At 43.9% G+C, this 21,147-nt stretch overlaps 2 protein-coding genes across 4 annotated transcripts in view; one reads left to right on the plus strand and one right to left on the minus strand.

Annotated features, from left to right (window-relative positions):
• The window catches only part of PLCG2 (phospholipase C gamma 2), a 72,412-nt gene extending 66,412 nt beyond the window's left edge, over positions 1–6,000 (plus strand). The window contains exons 29-34 of the mRNA XM_048516213.1: positions 462–576; positions 1,491–1,655; positions 3,323–3,411; positions 3,550–3,728; positions 4,402–4,487; positions 5,600–6,000. Of these exons, the coding sequence (XP_048372170.1) occupies positions 462–576; positions 1,491–1,655; positions 3,323–3,411; positions 3,550–3,728; positions 4,402–4,444 (591 nt within the window). The 3' untranslated portion in view covers positions 4,445–4,487; positions 5,600–6,000. The remainder of the gene's footprint in view (positions 1–461; positions 577–1,490; positions 1,656–3,322; positions 3,412–3,549; positions 3,729–4,401; positions 4,488–5,599) is intronic.
• A 1,356-nt stretch (positions 6,001–7,356) lies between these two features.
• The window catches only part of SLC12A4 (solute carrier family 12 member 4), a 55,803-nt gene continuing 42,012 nt past the window's right edge, over positions 7,357–21,147 (minus strand). For 2 of the 3 annotated variants that reach the window (XM_048515689.1, XM_048515691.1), the window contains exons 12-25: positions 20,229–20,403; positions 19,688–19,806; positions 18,791–18,889; positions 18,457–18,576; positions 17,092–17,196; positions 16,317–16,485; positions 15,406–15,601; positions 15,016–15,185; positions 13,417–13,548; positions 13,202–13,309; positions 11,344–11,528; positions 10,976–10,990; positions 10,254–10,387; positions 7,357–8,600 (exon numbers count right to left, since the gene is read on the minus strand). In XM_048515689.1, coding sequence (XP_048371646.1) covers positions 8,509–8,600; positions 10,254–10,387; positions 10,976–10,990; positions 11,344–11,528; positions 13,202–13,309; positions 13,417–13,548; positions 15,016–15,185; positions 15,406–15,601; positions 16,317–16,485; positions 17,092–17,196; positions 18,457–18,576; positions 18,791–18,889; positions 19,688–19,806; positions 20,229–20,403 — 1,819 coding nt within the window. In that variant the 3' untranslated portion in view covers positions 7,357–8,508. The remainder of the gene's footprint in view (positions 8,601–10,253; positions 10,388–10,975; positions 10,991–11,343; positions 11,529–13,201; positions 13,310–13,416; positions 13,549–15,015; positions 15,186–15,405; positions 15,602–16,316; positions 16,486–17,091; positions 17,197–18,456; positions 18,577–18,790; positions 18,890–19,687; positions 19,807–20,228; positions 20,404–21,147) is intronic. The other variant, XM_048515690.1, reaches the window with a different exon arrangement.

Below are 21,147 nucleotides of genomic sequence, written 5' to 3' on the forward strand. Positions count from 1 at the left end.
GGGGGAACAGGCTGATGGAGGTGGCATGGATCACTCCAGTACTTTTGCCCCCTCCTCTGGTGTAAGGGGCACCCCCGCTGGTGAAGAGGGCAAAAAAGCACTCCAGGGTCCGGCTGCCCCACAGCTCCGCAGCGGCAGAGCCCAGAAGTGGATGCTGCTGTGCGGGTGGGTGGCCCACGGCCTTCCTGGAGGTATAGTTGATTGTAGTCAGCTGCCATCCAGGCTTTCACACCAGGAGTGCCGTGGTCAGTGCCTTGGACTTACACCCCAAAAGGGTGCCATAACTTGTTTAGACCTATGGAGGGTTTTCAGGCAGGTGGGAGGGGTTTGTTATTTCTGCTTCTCCAAGCCACCTGAAGGCCCTGTGGAGGCGGTGTGGTAGCGGCGCCGTCCCTGTCTGCCAGAGGCTTGTGGATTGGGTTGCCTGTTACCTAGTAGAGTGACCTGCTGTGTTGCCGTAGATCATTGCTGCTCGTCATCTTCCTAAACCCGGTAGGAGTATTGCCTGCCCTTTTGTAGAAGTGGAGATTTGTGGGGCTGAATACGACAACAATAAATTCAAGACAACTGTCGTGAGTAAGTAGCTCTCAGCTTTTTAATGGAAATATGTAGCAGTATAATCAATCCAGTTCATCACATCAAAACTTCAGTAGCCCACAGAGGGTCAAAGTGGTGTTTTCTTGTGGCATTTACAGTGCTTCTCTGAACACGTGCTTGAAAATGTAGCCCACTCTGTCCAAAGTTAAGCACTTTGAAACACCCAACTCCAATTCTCAGTACTTCTATTGAGATCCATAGGATGTCGGTTGTGTCCTGACCCAGTTACTTTTGGACTTTTTGTGAAGTTGCACATTAAGGCAGAAAAGAACAGTTTGACTGTCTTGTTAACAGGATAGCTGGGTGCTTCCGGTCTTTGGTTGACTTGGTTAGCTTTTCCCAGCATCATACCTAGATGAGTCCCATGCACAACAGCCCACCTCTGGCCAAATTCTCCCTGTTAACCGAGACAGCCAGCTGGCTCTCACTTCTCTGTCCCTTGGTCCTCCATCCTTGGTTTGCTCCCCCACCCCAAGCTGACTCACTTCCCTCCTGTCATCCTAAAGCAATGGTCACATCTCCCTGTTTAATTGGGGTGATACAGCCAATGACCAATGGCGGCTTTCTCTTGCCAATGACCAATGGCGGCTTTCTTGTTGGACTTGATGGCCCTTGTGGTCTCTTCCAACTCTGTGATTCTATGACCATAGAATCAAGGCATGCCATCAAAACAGGGGACCAGTTCAGGATTTATCAAGACCATCCCCAATGAGCTGTGTTTGGCTTATCGGGAAATAATGACAAAAATCTGCAAAACGGAAGAAGAGAACTTGGCAAACCCACACCTAATGGACTGTGTGGGTTGACCAAACCTTGAGTTGAATATTTCCAGATGATTCACTGATGGTGTGTGCATGCTTGCTGTGTGTTATAAAATATTCCTCCCTTTACAGATGACAACGGCCTGAATCCAGTTTGGGCGTCTCAGGAACAGGTGAAGTTTGAAATTTATGACCCCAACTTAGCATTTCTGCGCTTCGTGGTGTTTGAGGAGGACATGTTCAGCGACCCCAATTTCTTAGCCCATGCTACTTTCCCTCTCAAAGGAATAAAATCTGGTAAATATCAAGGACAATTATAGACAATTATAGACATGTTAACTTTTGCTCTTAGGCGCCAGTGGGGCACGTTGCTTTGCTGTACATCTGAAGTGGAATCAAAGCGTTGGCATGGTTGGCTGCAGTTCTAAGGATGTTTTCCTGGGAACAGGCCCTATAGAATGAAATGGGGTTTACTGCTGAGGAAACCTGCTTAGGATTTCAACCATTCTCTGTCAGCCAAGAGATGGTAAAGAAATACAGAGTCGAGCTGCACTGTTTTTGAGCATCACTCATTTGTTAATTGCAACCTGCATAAACGTTTACTTTTCTTTCAGATGACACCTTGGTGAATTCAACACAGCATATTTATAATAAGTTGCAATAGTTATAAATGAACTCCTTTCCCCTTGTTAAGGTTTCAGCCTGATCTCCCCGATTAGCCAGGCCCTAAAGCCCAAGTGCACCTTGTCTGTTTGTGCTTGCATGCTTTTCACTCAGCATTGTAAAGGTTTGTCTGTGCAGCATTTTCATCTTCCTGATACATACTTGAGAGCCAGCATGGTGTAATGGGTAAAAGTAGGTGGGCTCTAATCTGGAGAACTGAGTTTGATTCCCCACTCCATCACATGAATGGTGGACTCTTATCTGGTGAACTAGGTTTGTTTTCCCCCTCCCCCACGTGGAGGCTGCTGGGTGGCCTTGGGCAAGTCACAGTTCTTTGGAACTCTCAGCCACACCTGCCTCACAAGGTGTCTGTTGTGGCGGGAGGAAGGGGAAGCGATTGTAAGCCACTTTGAGATTCCTTATGATTAAGAAAAGAGAAACTCTTCTTCCTCTTGTGCTCCACCTGCTTTGGAGCGCTTTCCCCAGGGCCTGGACAACCAGTTCCTTCAACCACATCTTAGGTCTGCTGAAGTCCTTCCTCAGGCTTTCCTCAGCTTCAAACTTGTCAGAGACCAGTTGTGCTGTGGCAGGCGGAGAAACAGCTGCTTTATCATCTCTCAACAAAATATTGCATTTTCCCCTCTCAAATGTCCATCATGGCACTAGGCACAGTGAATTTCTAAGTTTTCTCTGTGATGTTTTTAAAAGAGAGATTGTTCTGTAGAACGTGGTGATTCTGTGATAAAACAGTGGCTGTGGAAAAGCTGTATAGTATGAAATTTTTCCCTACCGGAAAGGTAGTGATTGTATGTAGAGTTGGAATTGTTTTGTCATAGGGAGAAGAAGAAGACGACTTTATTTACAGTCAATGACCAAATATAATTGTCATAGGGAGAGATAAAAGTCAAATGGCTGGCAGCTCTTCTGTTCTCTTTTCTTTTTCCTTAAATGATTAACGTTCCTGCTTTCTGCTTGTTTGTGAGGGAAGCGCTCCTCCCACTTTACACTCTAAGCTAGGAATGAGTTCTTTCCAGTATATTCCTCTGGATTCTCCTGTTGCTTTTTGAACTCTTGCAGAGATGCAGATCCCTTGCGGCAGCTTCTGACTATTTCCAGCTCTGGTGCTTGGGACTGTCTTGTGATTCTCCGCGGCCCCTTGCTCTGTCCTGCTCTGCCTGCTGCTTCTTTTTAGCAAATTCCTGCTTTCAAGAATGGACCAGGTGAGCTACTGTCCAGGTGTGTGTTTCTGAGAAAAGTTAACAACTTCTAGCTTCAAGGCCTTTCTGATCCTCCTCTTCCAGGATTTCGGTCAGTCCCTCTTAAAAATGGATTCAGTGAGAATATAGAGTTGGGATCGCTCCTGGTGTATTGCGAGGTGCAGCAGTTGCAGGTAAGTGTCGCGACCTTGTGTGGTTTGTGTAAAGAGTGGAGACTTAATGTTTGACTGGGTGGCCTTTCTGTTAATCCCGTTTATTCTGAGGAATCCGGGGTGCTGATTTTGTTTTTCTCCTTCTCGTTCCCCTTGGAGGAAGGTGAAGAAGCGATCTATTCGTCGTTCCGTCAGTTGCGGCAACGGCAAGCCCAACTGAACGATCAGTTGTACGCCACACGTTGGAATATGAGAAATTCTAACCGGGATGCTTTGCTGAAAGAGTTCAACGTGAACGAGGGTCAGCTGCAGATGTATCAAGAGACGTGCAACAAAAAGTATGTCGATGGCAAAACTCTTCCTACAGAGACCCTGCCGTGAAAAATAGAGAAATGGTCCTTCAGCCCTTCGGCTACTTTCTTCCTGAATTGGTATTAGGGGAGCTGATTGGTTAGCTGAGCTGAGGCAGGTCTGGCTTTATTTGCCTTTCAAACATGGCAGTCCCTTACGATGTCTTCAGTCTCTCGTCTCTAGATAGGAAATAGTTAATTTTCGGCTACGTTAATGACTATCAGCATTATTGCAAAGCTATTGCAGCTTTAGCATTTCAGTCTCAGAGGCATTAGAAGCATACCAAACAGAATTAAGGTGATGGATTGGCTGATATGACTCCCACCCATCCTTACATTCATCTGAGAATGACTTTCTTAGCCTGTCACCACCAGAAAAAAAAAGTGTTTCTCTCTTGAAGGAACAAAGGCTGAGCAAAAGAGTGTCCTACAGTCCAGTTTAGTCCAAGAGAGTGAAAAAACTGAACCCATAAATACAGGGGTTTATTGACTTTTAGAGTCAGTGTAGTATAGTGGTCAGTGTGGTAAATAAGTGAGGTAAATAAAATAAGGAACTGTTTTATTTAAATTGACAGTCAAAATGCTGTGTGAGAGGAACCCTAACATATCAAGTGTATATCTGACTTCTTTTTCTTTTGTGGTTTTCCCCCCACTTTTTCAGATTGCGGGAGAAAAGGGTCAGTAACAGCAAATTTTACTCCTAGAGAATCATTTTCCATTGAAGCATTATTTGTATAGAAACACCTGGTAAGTCATACTACACAAGACAGAAGTTTTGCCTGTCTTAGATAATAACACAAGGTAGAAAAATGAGTTATTTTTTGTTATTTTTATTTTGTATACTAAAACAAGCACACTACAAGGGTTGGGTTTTGTCTATGTGTAGTAGTAAACATTGCTCGTTCATATTACTGTTTACCCAGACCTGGTTTCCTTAACAAAGAGTAAATAAAACATTTCCTTGTCAAGAGAATTGGTCTGGGGAGATTTCAGCTTGAGATCCCATCAGCTGTGAGTTAAGAGTCATTTTCTCTTTCAGCCTAACCTACTTCACGCGGCTATGGAAAGCATACAATGGAAGAAAAGTGGGCTAATAAACGAAGCAGTCCATTGCAAACGATAATTCCTAGAACCATCTTAAAACACAGAGGATGTCTTGCCTTGTATGCTTTCATACAAACACATCCGAGAGCCAGCGTGACTTAGTGGTTAGGAGTGGTGGACTTTGATCTGGAGAACTGGGTTTGATTCCCTATTCCTCCACATGAGAGGTAGGCTCTTATCTGGTGAATTGGATTTCCCCCCCTGCTCCTTTGCAAGAAGCCTACTGGGTGACCTTGGGCTAGTCGCAGTTCTCTCAGAACTCTCTCAGCCCCACCTACCTCGCAGGGGTGTCTGGTGTGGGGAGAGGAAGGGAAGGAGTTTGTCAGCTGCTTTGAGACTCCTTGCAGGAAAGAAAAGCAGGGTATAAATCCAAACTCCTCTTCTGCTTAAACCTACCACCATAGTCAATTCTCAGATTGGCAGCCGGTGTCCAGCATCTCAGCTAGAAATCTCTCAATTACCAACAACCTGGTCTAGAGATAACTAGAGATATCAGGAATTGAACCTGGGATCTTCTGTATGCCGAGCAGGTGTTCTACTACTGTGTTAGAACCCCCTTTCAAAGAAACGTGGATCAACTGCATGACTACATCAGCTTAAACTCAGTCACGTCTGTGTAAAACGGTGCTTGTGCCACTTCATGACCTTTGGCTACCATTCAAGATGGTTAAGTGTGCTGAGAAAATAGCCTTTGAAGTACCCTTGAAAACCTGCCTTTGTTCTTTGATTGACCCTCCTTGTGCTTCTTTGTTTAGGAGGAACTCTTAATACTTTCCCACACGGCATCTGGAAAAAGGATGACATCCCAACGCCTGAACAACAACAACATAACAGGACTAAAATGGGCTTTCCAATCACATCCTTGCTCAGAAGAGAAGATCCGGCACCAGATTATATTATGGACTGTGTAGGGTTACTTAAACAACAACAGCATGAGTCATGTCAGATTGGGAAGGAAAACAACCTTTTTCTTGTGTGTGTTTGTGGTAGAACCTGGGGTATAAAATCCCTGTTGGATTTACAGGGCTGATAACTTATTTATTTTAAAATGCATGCATGCGTAAATGTGTGAGAGACTGTGTGTGTGTAGGGTAGCACTCAAAAAAGTGGATTTGTACAATTGTTAGAAGATTAAAATGTGTATATATATCTATAACCAGAGACAGGTTTTTGGTTCTTATTTGCAGCTGTGCTAGAATTTGAAGGAGAAATACTTAAGTTCCCTTAGCAAAATATTGCTTCTGGTGTTCTTTCTGATAGGTAAATTCAGGTGGTTAACTGTGTTGGTCTGCAGTAGAAGAGCATGGTTAAGTCCAGGAGCTTATTAAAGATCAACAATATTTCCAGGGTATAAGCTCAAAAGCTCCCTTCTAATACAGATTCCTTTGACCCTGGAAAAGTAGTTGGCCTTCAAGGGACCAGGGGGCTCGAATCATTCTCCTCTTTCAGGTGGAGAAAGGGGTGCATCTTCCCTTCTGCCAACAGTCTTTATTGTCTTACCCTGTTGCATCTGCAGCCCCAGGCCAGCTTACAGTTTCAAAAGATCGTAGGAACTCTGCTCTGTCTCTGGCTAATCGGCTGAGGACTGGTCTGGTCTTTCCCTAGGAAGGAAGAGGTGCAGATTCCATGTGGTGGTATTTGCCTTTCCAAATGATGGTAGAGGCCAGAGTCAACTGGTTCTAAGAGGCTTTTTACATCTATTCCTTAGTTTCCAAGGTGGGATTCTTAGGATTTTTTGGCACGTTGTCCTCTGGCATTTTACCTTGTTAAAATGCCCTCTAGGGTAGCTGTCTGGTACTTACTGTTACGTTTTGCAATCATGCATAAGCATTCAATTCCAATTCCTGGAAGGGAAAAAACTATACTTTTGTTGAAAAGCACAGGAAATGGAGCAGAGAGGCTACAATGGCATAGCGTCTACTTGTGCACCATGGAGAATTTTCCCTGCATCTCCAAAGCCCTGCCCAAAGGCCTGCATCTGCTGTGAGCTCTTCAGAAAGTAGGTGGAGTCATTGTAAATCAGGGCGTGTTATGGGCTGTTCTCATTCAAACAGATGGCATTTATCCACTGCAGCCACAGCACCTGGTAAGCACCTGGAATTTTATGTGGCTCCATTCCACCCTTGGGTTTTCCTGTCTTTTTAATCTCCAATCTTCCCCATGAGTGTTCCTTTCCTTTCATTCCTCATGGGTGATTCCTTTGCAGGAGAGGTTGCATTTAGCTTTGCCTCGTGTGGAAGACTTTTTGGGATGGGACTGACCACCACACCCCTTCTCAAAATTCCAAAGCCACCCACAGATTGGGGACTCCTGCCCCTAGCACCTCCTGGAATTCTTGCATGGAATAAGACTTGAAAGTATAAGCGTATGGCTTCAGCACATTAGTGGCTCTGTACGGATAACACAGATTTCTGTGGAAGTATCTTTTGTGGCTGATAAAGCTAGTTGGAAAGCCATTCTTTAAAGCACTATCCAGACTGGCAGGTAGGGAACATGCACTTTGGCACCGATCCAAGCGTATGCAATATTTTATTGAAAAAAAATACACATCTCTTGTACAATTTAATGTGCTGACAAACACTAAGACGTTGTGGTTATTTTATAAAGCCATTTCTTTTCCTAAAGCCTATATACCTCCAACAGCAACCACCATGGCTTCTAACAATAGTTATTACTCTCTGCGATCTACACCTTTTACACCACGGCAGCCGGCAGTTTACAGAATATTTTGAAACAGAGCAGAGCTATGCTGATCGAATCTTCGATCTTCAACTGGTTTGAAATTAATTGAAAGAGCCTCTCAGGAAACATCCAGTGAATCACCTGTGCTCAGTACAAAGTCTTGGTCGTTGACCTGCAAAAACAGCCAGCAAGCAGCAGACTGTGATCATTTCAGACCGTGTGCGTTTTCACTGCCAACGCGTCTAGCAAATAAATAGAAAAATAAATAAGGGGCTCAAAAAGGGGCAGAAAGTCTATTTTTAATCAAAGAGACATCTATGTCTCTGGCACATCATTGTAGCCGTCTGCGTACAAAAATGATCATAATTTAAGCCTGCATCTCAAAAATTGTTTTTTTGCAATACTGAAACCGTAATTCTGAAGATAAACCTACAAAAACTGTGTGCTACTTTTCTTTTAAAAAGTACTTTTGTATTTTCTCTTTTTATCGTAGAAAATGCAGAATATCAGCAGAAACTACCTCCTCTATAAAGTACGCCCCAACCCCCAACCCCCTTAATAGAAAAGTCTCGTATTCAAATTCTTTTTAACGGATAACGGACTTCAGCAACTAAAAATACTGCTCTTTGCTTTCTCAAAAAAGTTTAGTATTAGAACTGTACAACCGTGTCTGCTGAAGGAAGAACACAGGAGCAGAACTGCATGAGATCCATCCCATGTCTCTTAGCGGAATGGTACAACACCATCACGCTCAAAGAGAGATATGTATGTTGCAATTGGAAGACGTATTCAGTGAGATCTGCATTTTCCATCTACAGTGCACCTTTGTGAGAAGAAAAAAACAACCCCAACTATGGGAAAAGGGAGAGATAATGTACAGGTGGAGGCAGAGAAAGAGACGAGCATCTTCTTGGTCTCCTTTTGGAAATGGAATGTCCTTGGCCAAAAAGATGGTAAGCAGGACAGCGGCTGTTCCGCTGCATCAGGAGTAGATGGTGATGACTTCTCGGCCACCGCCTCGGACTAATAACACCCGTTCCAAGCCTTCAGTCAGGACTTCAAGAAACTCCATGTCTGGATCAGTGGAAGTCAAGGGCAACTGGCAGCAGAGGTAGAGAGATGCACTTCAAAGTCACAGGAGAAAGGATGCCTGGTACCAAATAATGCTTCCACCCATTTTACACTTCTACAGACCTTTCCATAAAGTATGGAAGTGTATGGCCCTGCACCCAGTGGACGGATTCAGCAGGTTTGCACCACTTGGCAGAACTGGTTGTTAAAAGGGTGCTTGCAAATAACCAGCTGTTAAATTACTTGAATCCCACCACCGGAACCAGTTGTTAAATTATTTGAACCCCACCACTGCCTGCACCTATAAATCACCTAATGCACCAATATAGGGGTCCCTAAGGGTAGTAGTGCCCATGGTACCTGTTTTCAAAAGGTGAGGAAGGCCAGGTGGGGCTTTTACCCAGCAGGATTTCTGATTGGCTGAGCAGATTTTTAAGAAGTTGCTTCAGCAGTAGCTGCCACCACAGCATAGCAACAGCGCTGCGTGACTGTCAGTGAGCTATGTATATGCAAGGAAATATTTTTAAACTATATGTTCATTTTAAAAAGCACCCTGTTAAACAGAGATTCCCCCTGAAATGTTGAGGGTTTATCAATACATGACTTCGTTCCCTGACATTTTGTGGTTGGCTCTATTTCTTGTGGCAACCATTTTGTGATTGGTTCAACCTCTTAGAGCAGCAAATTGGTAGCTGCACCCACCATCCTGTGTTAGAGTTCCAAAAAGATCCCAAACCCCTGTACCAGGGCATAACTGACATGGTTTTACAAAGTGCGTTTGCTGAAACATTGCAACCGTACAGACTCAAACTTGCACGCTCTCAAATTAATGCAGAAATAATCTGCAGTAAATCATTCCCTTTTCTGGGAGGAATATCCACCTGCAGAAGCATCTCACGTTCCTATGTCCACTCTGTCCAGGTGCGGAGAAAGCAGCCTATGAATAGGACAGTACCTTATTTGTTTTAAATATATACCACCTTCTCAGGACACAAATCAAGACAGTTCATGCCTTTTATCCAGCAGGAAGCATGCAGTGGATTGCACCTACCTGAAGTCAAAATGACGTCAGAACATGTAACAGCAAACTAGCTCTAGGGCAGACTTTGAGTCAGGATTCACGACAGCAAAGGCTATTACTGACTTTGAAGAGTAATAGCGCAAGCCTCTCCCAGATCCTGTGAGGATTTTTTCCCCTTGAAGTGAATAATAGATTTCCCGTAAAAGGATACAGTTTTCATCCCCTTCAGTGTTTTTGGGAGGGCCAGGCATATTGGGGGAAATTTGGGGGGTGCCTGCTGTCAGGGGTACAATTGTTATGCTAGCAGCACCAAACTTTCAGGGTATCTTTGGGAGACTCTCCTGATGATACCACCCAGATCCAGCAAAGCTTGGTCCAGGGGGTCCAAAACCATGGACTTCCAAAGGTGTAGCCCCTATCTCCCACTAGCTCCCACTGGAAACAACGAGGAATGGAGGGACCCACTTCGGGAGTCCACAACCCCGTACCCCCCGGGACCAACCCTCACCAAACCAGGGTGGCATCAGTAGCAGACTATCCTGATGATACCACCCAGGTCTAGCGAAGGGGGCCCAAAGACAAGGGGGCCCAAAGACACAGACCCCCAAATGGGTAGATTTCCCGTAAAAAGATACAGTTTTCATCCCCTTCAGTGTTTTTGGGAGGGCCAGGCATATTGAGAAGCACGAGCCGTGCATCATGGGACCGATTCACAATGACTTCATTCAGCTTCACGGCGGTGTGCATTCTTCGAACATTTGACTGGTTGCTATACGAAAGCCACATTTAGAAATGCTGTTAGAAAGGAGCATTGCAAAAAATATAATCACCACGCCAAGAGGCAATGTTACAGAGCTTCAGGGTCTCTGATTCATTCCAAGAAGCCAGGGTAATTTCAGCATGTATTGGCCCCATGGTATGGTCATACCTCTCTTGTGTCATACACTCCCATTCTAAACCTATTACTTGCTACAACCAGGGATGCTCAGGGTCAAAAGATACAGCATCTCAGTTATACCACTGAGACATTCATTAGACTGAAAGTAAAACCGATGGTTACAGTCAGAAGCGTTAAGGTAGCACAGGAAGAAGGGATGTAGGTGAATGTTAGTAACAGAAAGGAAGTGAGTTTTGCAAAATGTCTCAACCCATCCAACTACTTTCTTAGTTGATTGCGGGAGCAAAAGTAGCTGACTAATACGCACTATTGGAGGAGGAGGAGGTTCAGTGCTCTTTTTCTGCACACCTTGTATAGACTCTTCCCTATATCATTGGGATAATTCATTATTAAACATGCAGATCTGCTGATGCCATTCTCAGTCTAGATTATTAAGGAAGCATAAACAAGAAAACTTACAGACTTCCCCACTCACTGACAGCATGGAAGGAAATTGCAGTGATTAAAATTAGCACTCCAAAAAAATGTAACTTAGTTGATAGGGGAGGGGAAACAGAGAGAGAGAAAGAGAGTTCGAATCCCCACTCTGCCATGGAAGCTTGCTGTATGACCAAGATGAACCACAGACTCTCAGTCTAACCTACTTCACAGGGTTGTTGTGAAGATAAAACGGAGAGAACAATGTAAGCCTTACTGAGTCCCTGCTGAAGGAGAAAGGTAGAGTATAGATGAAAGAGACAGCAAAACAACACAAGAAGACGAAGATAGTGAAAATAATGAACTGCAATGAATGGCATCACATTACTGTCTTATTCTCTGGCACTTACGGTTTAATACTGATGAGCTCTCGGAAGTTCTCCACTGCACTATTCCGCCTCCATTTCTCATTGTCGTATTTGTCCTTTGTCCAAGTCATCTGGATCTTTTCGGGCACTGCTTCCCCCTCATCCTCCTCGTCCGAGTAGAGGCTCTCCAACCTGATGATTGAGTGTCTGTCCTTCACGAGCTGAGCCTGGCGGAATGACAAATTGGGAATTTTATTTTTAGAAGTTGAGGTTGCACCAGAATAGGTCTGCGGCCTCCCTACTTAGGAAGTCAGCTTAGCAGAAAGGAAAGAAATAGGGAATGTCCTGGCTAAGACAATGGGGGGCTGTCAGTATAACTGCAACGCAAACAGCAACAAATCAATTGTTGTATATAAGAGGGCAAGGCGCACATTGTGATGTAGTAATCAAAAATGAATTCAGGTATATACAATATATTGGAAAAAGCTGTAAAACTCAACCTTGCAGGGTTGTTGTTAATTGAATTTGCAAGATATAACATATACCAACTGTGCTATAAAAAACAATATGTACATCTGGTTCTGGTGGGAAAGTTTAGTGTGGTATATTGTCCATGTCCCAGGGTCCCAGGTCCATGTAACCACACTAAACTTTCCCTTCTCACTTAGACACAGTGTGAAACAGACTTTTCTCTGTGATACACCTCTGAAGATGCCAGCCACAGATGCAGGCGAAACGTTAGGAACAAAATCCACCAGACCACGGCCACACAGCTCGGAAAACCAACCAGAACCAGTTGAATCCGGCCGTGAAAGCCTTCAACAATACAATACGTACATCAATAAATTCGCAAAACCATCATGAGTTTAGAAGTGATATATTGCTAATTGTTCTAATATCTAAGTGCTATAACATTTAAAGACGCAAGTTCATGAAAGAATTTCTGTAACTACATACTGCAAAGTTGAATTTATGCAACTACATACTGCAAAAATACATGCTTGTGTAACACAGTTGTTTGCGCGATCACCCGAGGCGAGCAAAGATTGCTTCGTGGCGAGCTTTACAAGGGTCAGCTCTTTTTGAAGATCAGAAACTGCTCGCAATAAATACACGTGGACACGTTGGTTAGTCAAAATGTGGGCTTGTTTGCAAGACTGATTGACAAGGTGAAGGAGGTCCCAAACAAATTGGAGGACTCTGTAATGTAGTAACTCCAGTGGCGAAAAAAAACTGATTCTGGAATAAAGTTTGTATACATTCACAGGACACAATGTCATATTAAAATATCAGTGCATTGCAAGCCCCTATTATCAAAAGGGGGAGAAGAGAATGAAAACATACAAGGCAGTGTGATTTCTTTGAAGATGAAGGCCACACTGGCAATAAAAATCATGCGCAATGAGATTATACTGCATGGAAAAGACAATCCAGTTGCAAATAACTTCTGTACGGCAAGAATAGCATACAGCCTGAGGAACTGCAATGTGACATCACAGTTCTGTATTTGGCATTCAAATTTAAGCGCCACCCTTTCCCACATCCTGAAGAGGGCTAATGGAGCAAGAGACCTTTCAGATAACTCTGCTTTCCCAATTTACAGAATGTACAAGGAATGGCATATTGTGGTACGTCAAATACCTGCCGCAGAGACTGCAAAAGAAATGCAATTAGGTCTTCCCCAGGAAACCTCGAAACGTTAACATTCTTTGTCTTCTTGGAACTAGGCATGCTCACCGGCAGTCTGCATAATCAGATTGGGTAATTAATCTCTATCAAATGGTGCACTACAGGTTTGGGTGGGGGAGATCCTTTGCAATTTAAAACCAAGCTGATCATCGCTTCCAAGATGTACCAAACCTCCCTTAAACTCATTTCCTTACAACAGTGTTCAGCGTACCTCCCTTTCTCTTTCTGTTTTGGTCAACCTCATCTGTCTCAGCATCTGAGATCTCTGCTCCATCATCAGAGTCCGCTCATAAGTGTAGGCCGAGATATCGCTGTTTTGCTAAAAAAAAAAAAAATAGAGCAAAAAATCAAGAGAGGCATTCAAGCCAGCAACCACACAAGAGTGAGAATCCACAGTCCCCAATAAACACGATAAAACCCATTTACCATTTCTACCACTTCCACTTCAGCCTCAATTCGGAGGTGATAAAGGAAAGTCGCCAAATCTTTCTTCATCTGGATACTGTTGTCGTCCATTTGGGCGACGGTGAATATCCGCATTTTGCACTTCCGCCAAACCTACAGAAGGGGAAAAAATTGCTTCAAAAAATTTCAAATTGCTTCAAAATCTTTGCACAAATGAGAATGTGTTTTTTGCAGTGAATGTCAAAACCTGACAGATGCAGAACAGAATTCTGGTGATCCAGCGTGAGCTTCCTGAACACTCAAGAAATGCTTGAAACACTCCTCTCCTTATATCCCTGGGTACCAATTATAGTCTTCCTTTTGTCATATTTTCCTTCCTTGCTGAAGAGCCACCACTTATTTGTTAAAATATTTATGACCTATATTTCCTCACGGATCAAGGTAGTCTGAAGTGGTCCAGTCCAGACAGAAATGGGCTACCTCAAGGAGAGCGAGGTCACATTACTTTGCAATCAGTTGGCATCCTTTGACAAAGCACTGGACTATGGAATTCATACTTTCATAGTGTCAGGTCCCATTTTCAGGGAGCAAGCACCAGGATTATACCCTGAATGTGCCAGTCTTGGCCAACAAACCAACACAACTCAAAGGCTGAATCATAGTCCTATTTTAGCTGAAATTGTGCAGTCGCTGCAAATATTGAACTGTATCTACAGCCACAATAAACAAATAAACAATGAATGGCAATCTCTCTCAATAATCACAATTACATATGTGATATAAGTATTTCTGATTTTACATACATTTATTGTATTTAGTAACCAATTTTGGTCATTGACCATAAGAAGGTATTCATTATTAATCACTGGTAGTGCTCTTGTTCAACATCAAAGCAGAGTTTGGCATAATGTGTGAATGAGCCAATCTCGGGAAGTACTAGCTTGGATCCAATCAGCCAGCTTTAGCAGGGGTTAAGAGCAGGCGGACTCTAATCTCAAGAACTAGGTTTAATTCCCCACTCCTCCACATGAACTCTTATCTGGTGAACTGGATTTGTTTCCTTGCTCTGACACAAGAAGCCTGCTGGGTGACCTTGGGCCAGTCACAGTTCTCTCAGAACTCACAAGGGGAGTTGTGGGGAGAGGAAGGGAAAAGGAATTTGGAAGCCCTTTTGAGTCTCCTTACAGGATAGGAGGGTATAAATCCAAACCCTTTTTCTTCTTTCCTGCTGTGAAAAAGGACCACACCGCAGGCAGGAGGGAACAGCGACAGCTGCCATTCTAAGAACACTTTATTGGGAGTACTACCGAATAAAATTGCAATTGCACCTTATCAGATCTGCTCCTGCAAACCCCAAAGCCACGTGGGATAAGAGCTACCATAAGGAAGGGAACTGCGTGGGACTAAATGAAAAAAGCAGACTGGATCCAACTCCACTTAACTGCTTCACTCTCCTTTTTGTGCTGGTTTCATACACAGATTGTCAATTGCCTTTGTGCGTCATTCTGGACTCGGCTGATCAATAAATAACGATCATCCGGCCCTGAATGAATTCCCACGCACATTTACACACGGTTGGGGAGTTCCCCAATCAGTCTAGCTGCCCTGGGGCACTCTTACTTTATGCTGTTTGAGTAGGAAGGGAAGCAGCATCAACATGCCTCCGTCATGCACAATCCACCAGACGTCGATGTTCCCTTCGAGGTAACGCTCGTGGTTGCTGGGGTAGAAGGACACATTTTTGGGAACCAGCAAGGCCAGGTGGGCCGCAGTCGTGCAACGCACGGTGTCTGGAGGCGAGAAAGGAGGGAGAGGACAGGGCCATGTCCTTGATCAAAGGTTGCATCCATATAAAATCATCAGGGACTCAAACTGGTCCAGCCAGTAAATCACACCCCATACTTCACCCAGCTGCCGAATCCTCCAGGTCCACCGTGAAGTTAGCCTGCCCATTTGCAGTGCGTTTCATTATCAATTGCCTTTCAATATCAATAGCTAATTTGAGCTTACCTATAAAAGTCTTCCAGGCTCTTGGATCTTCACTTTGCCTCCATCCGTAGGGCCAGCCCAACACCACGCTGTTGTGCTTCATGCCACCCAACCCGGACGACTGTATCAAGTGGGAAATGCCGTCTCGCACTTTGTTAGCCACGACAACTTGACAGAAACCTTTCACCTTCTCTATTTCTATCATGTTCTTGATAGTCTGAAAAAGTGAACCACGATGGGTCAAGTCAACCTTTGAAAGACAATGAGTCATCAAGATTTGTTTGTGTACAATCACCAGTCTCACATTCAGGGAGATTTATTTTTAGATCGCAAGAAGGTAATCAATTTACATTGGATCGCCAATTAAAGGAACACTTTGTATATATTTATATAAAGGAACATTTCTCTCTCTCTCTCTCTCTCTCTCTCTCTCTCACACACACACACACACACACACACTTTAAACAGTCATTTACACCAAAACACCTCTTAAATTGCAAAAAACATTCTTGAAAGTTTGCTGTTAACATCTCAGAAGGCAGAATCGAGTGTCAGTGCCTGGGGAGAGGAGGTTCTCGCTCCACCCACAGCAAAAGCAGAATAAATTATGCAGGATTGGAAACAGCGCAACATATACTTTGAGAAATAGCAGAAATTAATGCACATTCAGATAGATCACAAAAGATGCAGATTCCAACTTTTCTTCGGGCCGAATTTGGTCTGTTTTGTCAAACATACTGTAAGCACATATTTCACCATAAGCGTCAACAAGAGCAGGAGCTCCTCCCTTGCTTCCACTGAAGCTCTCACAAGAACCTCCCTTAATGTTCCTGGGTGTATTTTCAAAATTGTCAAAACAGCAAATTTGTGCTTCTTTCCTAAGGAGAGCTGCTAATCTGCTCCACTTCTACACCCCCTCCCACCATGCCCACCTGCTCCGCAGCCTGGGCCTCTCCGTAACTCTCCAGGAAGTTGCCTTGGATGGCGGTTCCAACAATGGTCAAGCCTTTGCCAGCTTTCAGCTGAGAAGCAAATGTCAACAGTCTCGGATACTTCACATGCAAATCCTCATCCAGTTTCAGAAGCACTAGTAGCTGCGGCCTGAAGGACAGAAAAAAAAGAGAGGTCTCCGGGGCGGATTGCTTTTCCCAGGGTTTTTTACAATCAGCTGGAATATTAAGCAGCACCGGATGGCTTTGAATTGGATAGTGCTCTGCTTGGGCTTAGAAGTCTCTAAAGATTATTTGCACGCCACTCTTCCTCGAAGCCTGCCCTCATTGAGATTCTGTTCAGGAGAGTGGCTGCCCCCCAGCCCAACCCCAACGCAAGCTGTTCTAAAGATTTTGTTTGGGACCAAACGTTAATTCTCTGGGCCGGCAAGGGGGTGAGAGTGACACAGCTGCTCTGCATGTTTATTAATGCAAAGTAAGCAATATTTCCATTTAAAAAGACAGCCTGGCCAGAGACTCCGGCTACAATCCTTCAGAACCCTAAGCCACACTAGCGGCTTCTCAAGGTCCGAAAAATTCAGGGGCTCTTCAGAATCGGAAACCTTTCACAGGATTAAATCGCTTCTTGGCCTTTTGGCTAAGATCAAGTGTAATATTTTCAGGGAGAAAACTGTTAAAACTCACAGGGAAAGGAGGAAATAGGCTGGTAGTAGCTAGATCTTTTGTTTATAAAAAAGTAAACTGAAAAATAAGTTACCTCCAGTTCTTGGTGTGAGGGGGCCCTTCCTCCAATCTCAGCAAAGCATACCTGGCGGCACTGAGTGACAGACCCCGAATCCCATCACCCCATTCTTTCTCAGCCCTGTAAGGCAGAATTTCAAATCAGCTGTTGCTGCTATAACCAGAGTCAGCTCCATTGTATGACATTTTTAACACAGAAATTGGCTTTTGTGACTAAACTAGGATAAATCTATTTAAACTCTTCTATTTATTTATTTTTGCCCTGATGTGGATAGCCCAGGCTAGCCTGCTCTCATCAGATCTCAGACGCTAGGCAGGGTCAATCCTGGCCGGTACCTGGATGGGAGACCACCATGGGTCGTTTGGCAGAGGCAGGCAATGGCAAACCACCTCTGATAGTCTCTGGCCTGGAAAACCCTTACTGGGTTGCCATAAGTCAGCATAGACTGGACAGCTCTTTGCACACACATTTTATTTTTACATACTGAAAAAATGTTGCCTCTCGGGAATCAATGACTAAAAAACAACAAAATGACGTCAATAATAAAAAGTCAATTAAAAATATCCTGCTCTTCTTTCACAAGGTCTCTTTGTATGAGTGGGGTCCCAACCCAGCTGCCATGGGAGACTGCAATACTGTTTGAGTCCATCCAATTTTTCCACTGGTGAAAGAAACAGGAGGGGACCTTCCTCTGACCACCCAAAAAAGGCAAAGCTGGGATTACGGACATACAAAAACAGACTAAATCCACATGCGTTGGGGGCTGTACTATGAAGGGGACTGGGGAGCAATTAAGTGAGAAGAATCTAATCCACTGTTAACAAGCCTGGATATTTTCAGACCATTCAGTGGGCACGGCAGTTCCAATGCGATTTGAATTATAATGCCCACACTAAATTATAGAAGAGGGGACCAGCAGATGGACAAACAGTGTTTGGTCCACAGGATGCTGACAACTTCTTTAAGGACTTCAACAAGGAATGCAATAACCAAACTTATGATAACCAAAAGGAGAAATAGACTCAACCCTGTGGGTTACTCAAGCAGAGGACTCAAGGAGAGATTACTCTTAACACCGAGAGAAACACGTGGGTACCACATTGTGCATTACTGCCGTAAGCCCCTTCCGCACATGCAGAATAATGCCCTTTCAATCCACTTTCAATGCCCTTTCAAGCTGGATTTTACTGTGTGGAATAGCAAAATCCACTTTCAAACAGTTGTGAAAGTGGATTGAATGTGCATTATTCTGCATGTGCGGAAGGGGCCCTAGACTATCCTGTTCCAAGCTTGTCAACGGAGACCCAAAAGGGTTCTGCAATCTTTCCCACTCGCCAATCATTCCACACTACAGGTTGATTTTCACTAGAAGCAACTTACCCCTGATATTCAATGTACTTGTAAATCATGCCGGCAATGAGCATAGCCACTAAAGCATAATACCAGGATGAAATGAACATCAGAGCGAGACAGATGCTCATGCCCAAGAAAGACAATGCCCTGGAAAGGAAACAAGACTCAAAAATGTTAACCTGCACACTTGGGACTGGTTCACATGAGATTCTTGGGACAGTTTGGGAGGCAGCTGGATGTACAGAGGCTGAAAAGAACTGTGCTCCAGGTGGTTTATCAAGATCTTGTCTCAGACCACAGGTGACCAAATCAGCCTTTACATGTCTGTTCGTTTATTTAAAAAAAATGAAACAAAACTTACCAGTGATAGTACTTAAATCTGGGTCGCCAGTTTGGTGTCCTTAAAAGCGTTTGCACTGCGCAAGCCAAATTAACAAACAGGTAACACATCAAGAAAAACCTGGAAGGAGAAGAGAGACACTGTGTGTTGTCAGCAGGTACTGTTCTGAGTGGAAGAGGCACCAACACAAAGAAGGCCCTGTCTCTATCAACTACCACCATACCTCAGAAAGTGGGGGCACACGGAAGGTTTTCAACAATCTAAACAAAATGGCACCACCACGATCAATCTTCCTCTGCTGTGTGCAGCCACAATATCTTCCCGAGTACATGCTGAGAGAAGTCCAGCAGGTACAACCAGAAACCCATATCTGCCAAGCATGTGTAAAGTGCAGTCAAGTCTTAGCCAACTTATAGAGACCCTGAAGGGGTTTCAATACAAGAGAAGCAGAAGTAGTTTGCTATAGCCAACCTCTGTGCAGCAACCCTGGACTTCCTTAATGGTCTGTCAGCCAAGTACTAACCAGGGTCGACCCTGCTCAGCTTCCAAGATCTGACAAGATCAGGTTAGCCTTCGCCATCCAGATCGGGGTTTGACTGAGCATCATCCTGCAATACGTCTCAGAATCCGCGGCAACATATAGGCCCCTTCTGCACGTGCAGAATAATGCACTTTCAGTCCACTTTCACAATTGTTTGCAAGTGAATTTTGTTATTCTGCACAGCTGCAAAGTGGACTGAAAGTGCGTTATTCTGCATGTGCAGAAGGGGCCACAGAGTTTCTTTGACCTTTGATGTCAAGCTGGTTCTCTGGTGGTGGAAAGCTTGAAAAACTACTGCTGCATGATTAGCAAAGGCAACCAACAATTCAGAACCACAAGCTAGACGGTGCTTAGAATATCAAACCGTGGATACTCACATGGAAAGAATGGGAGCCACCATGTCCAGGGATGCAATAAGAATCCCCAGCTCTGCAATCACTGCTGTCAGCAGAAGGGCCCAAGTTGGCTCTCCGTTTGCCTTTCCATGGCCAAAGACCTGTAGAAACAGATTTAGGTAGACAATGGGATTGCTTTCGTTCATTTCATGTTCAACAATTGAACCCAGTTTAAAATGCAGCTAAGGTCAATGCTAGCAAATTCATTCAGACAAACAGTGGCATGGCCACTTCAGAACAGAGGGCTTTGTATACAAGGACACAAGAATAATTACTATTGTTAGCGTTTTGGTGGTCCCATTTTCAAAATGATTAAAATTTGTTCTTTTAAAAAAAATTAGAAAGGGAATGAGAATGCTCAAGATTTGGTACCTTCTTAGCACCCTACTTTTTTCAAAGGGAGAATGTTAAATTTTCCAGGCTAACAGCCACTTGGAAAGTTTACAAACAAACAAACCAAAAACCTCCAAGTTCACCTAATTTGATTCCCACAAGAAGAAAACAGCTTCAAACATGTACAAACCCTTAAGAAAGGAATTATGTTGTCCTTGGCAATTGCTTGAAGCAGCCGGGGGGCTCCGGTGAGGCTCTGCAAACCTGCCCCGCAAGTAGAGAAAAATGAGCCGATCACAATGACCCACGGCGAGGGCCACGAAAGCGTGCCCACCACCAAATTCTTGTTCACACCATCACCATACCTGTACAAATTATGGGGTTAATTATTTTCAAGAGACTTGGACTGCATTTTCTAAAATTATTTAAGGCTTTCCCTCCTTAAATTAGCGAAAGAACCTTCAAGGCATTTTTCATAGAACAAACTGTTATTCATACATAATATTCCAAACGTACAGTCACAATAGTTTCTATTTCAACACTGGAAGGGTGTGTGAATTAAAATGCATTTACCGAAGTGATTACCAACAGTGGCATGAAGTAGGACTTTGTTCTTGGCTGGATGAACCTATGTTGGGAGTGCTTTGATTGTGTGTTCCTGCATGGCAGGGGATTGGACTTGATGGCCCTGTTGGTCTCTTCCAATTCTATGCTTCTATTATTCTTCCTGTGTGTATGCACTTGCACACATACACACAAAACTGAAGAGCTGTTCCTGAGGGCTAGAAGCCCCTATAGAAGGGGAGAGGGCACCAAGGGCAGAGGAGAATTGGTGACCCGATCCCAGGTATAAAAACAGAAGTGCTTTGGAGCCACTTTGGAGCCAGGCCACTTAGTCAACAAAATGTTCCAAATAGTTACACATGTCTCTCCTTGCTTAGCTACACATATTTACTTAAAGCGAAGAAGCAAGCCTTTATTGGCATAGAAATCTACTTAAAGCTGCAAGTTTATTTAAAGCCTTATTTAAACCCTTAAGGCTTAAGACAAACATGATGATCTAATGAAGGCACAAAGCATTAGAACAGAGTCAACATTACTCAAATTTC

This window comes from Sphaerodactylus townsendi, linkage group LG14, assembly GCF_021028975.2.
Source record: "Sphaerodactylus townsendi isolate TG3544 linkage group LG14, MPM_Stown_v2.3, whole genome shotgun sequence".
NCBI classification, from domain to species: domain Eukaryota; kingdom Metazoa; phylum Chordata; class Lepidosauria; order Squamata; family Sphaerodactylidae; genus Sphaerodactylus; species Sphaerodactylus townsendi.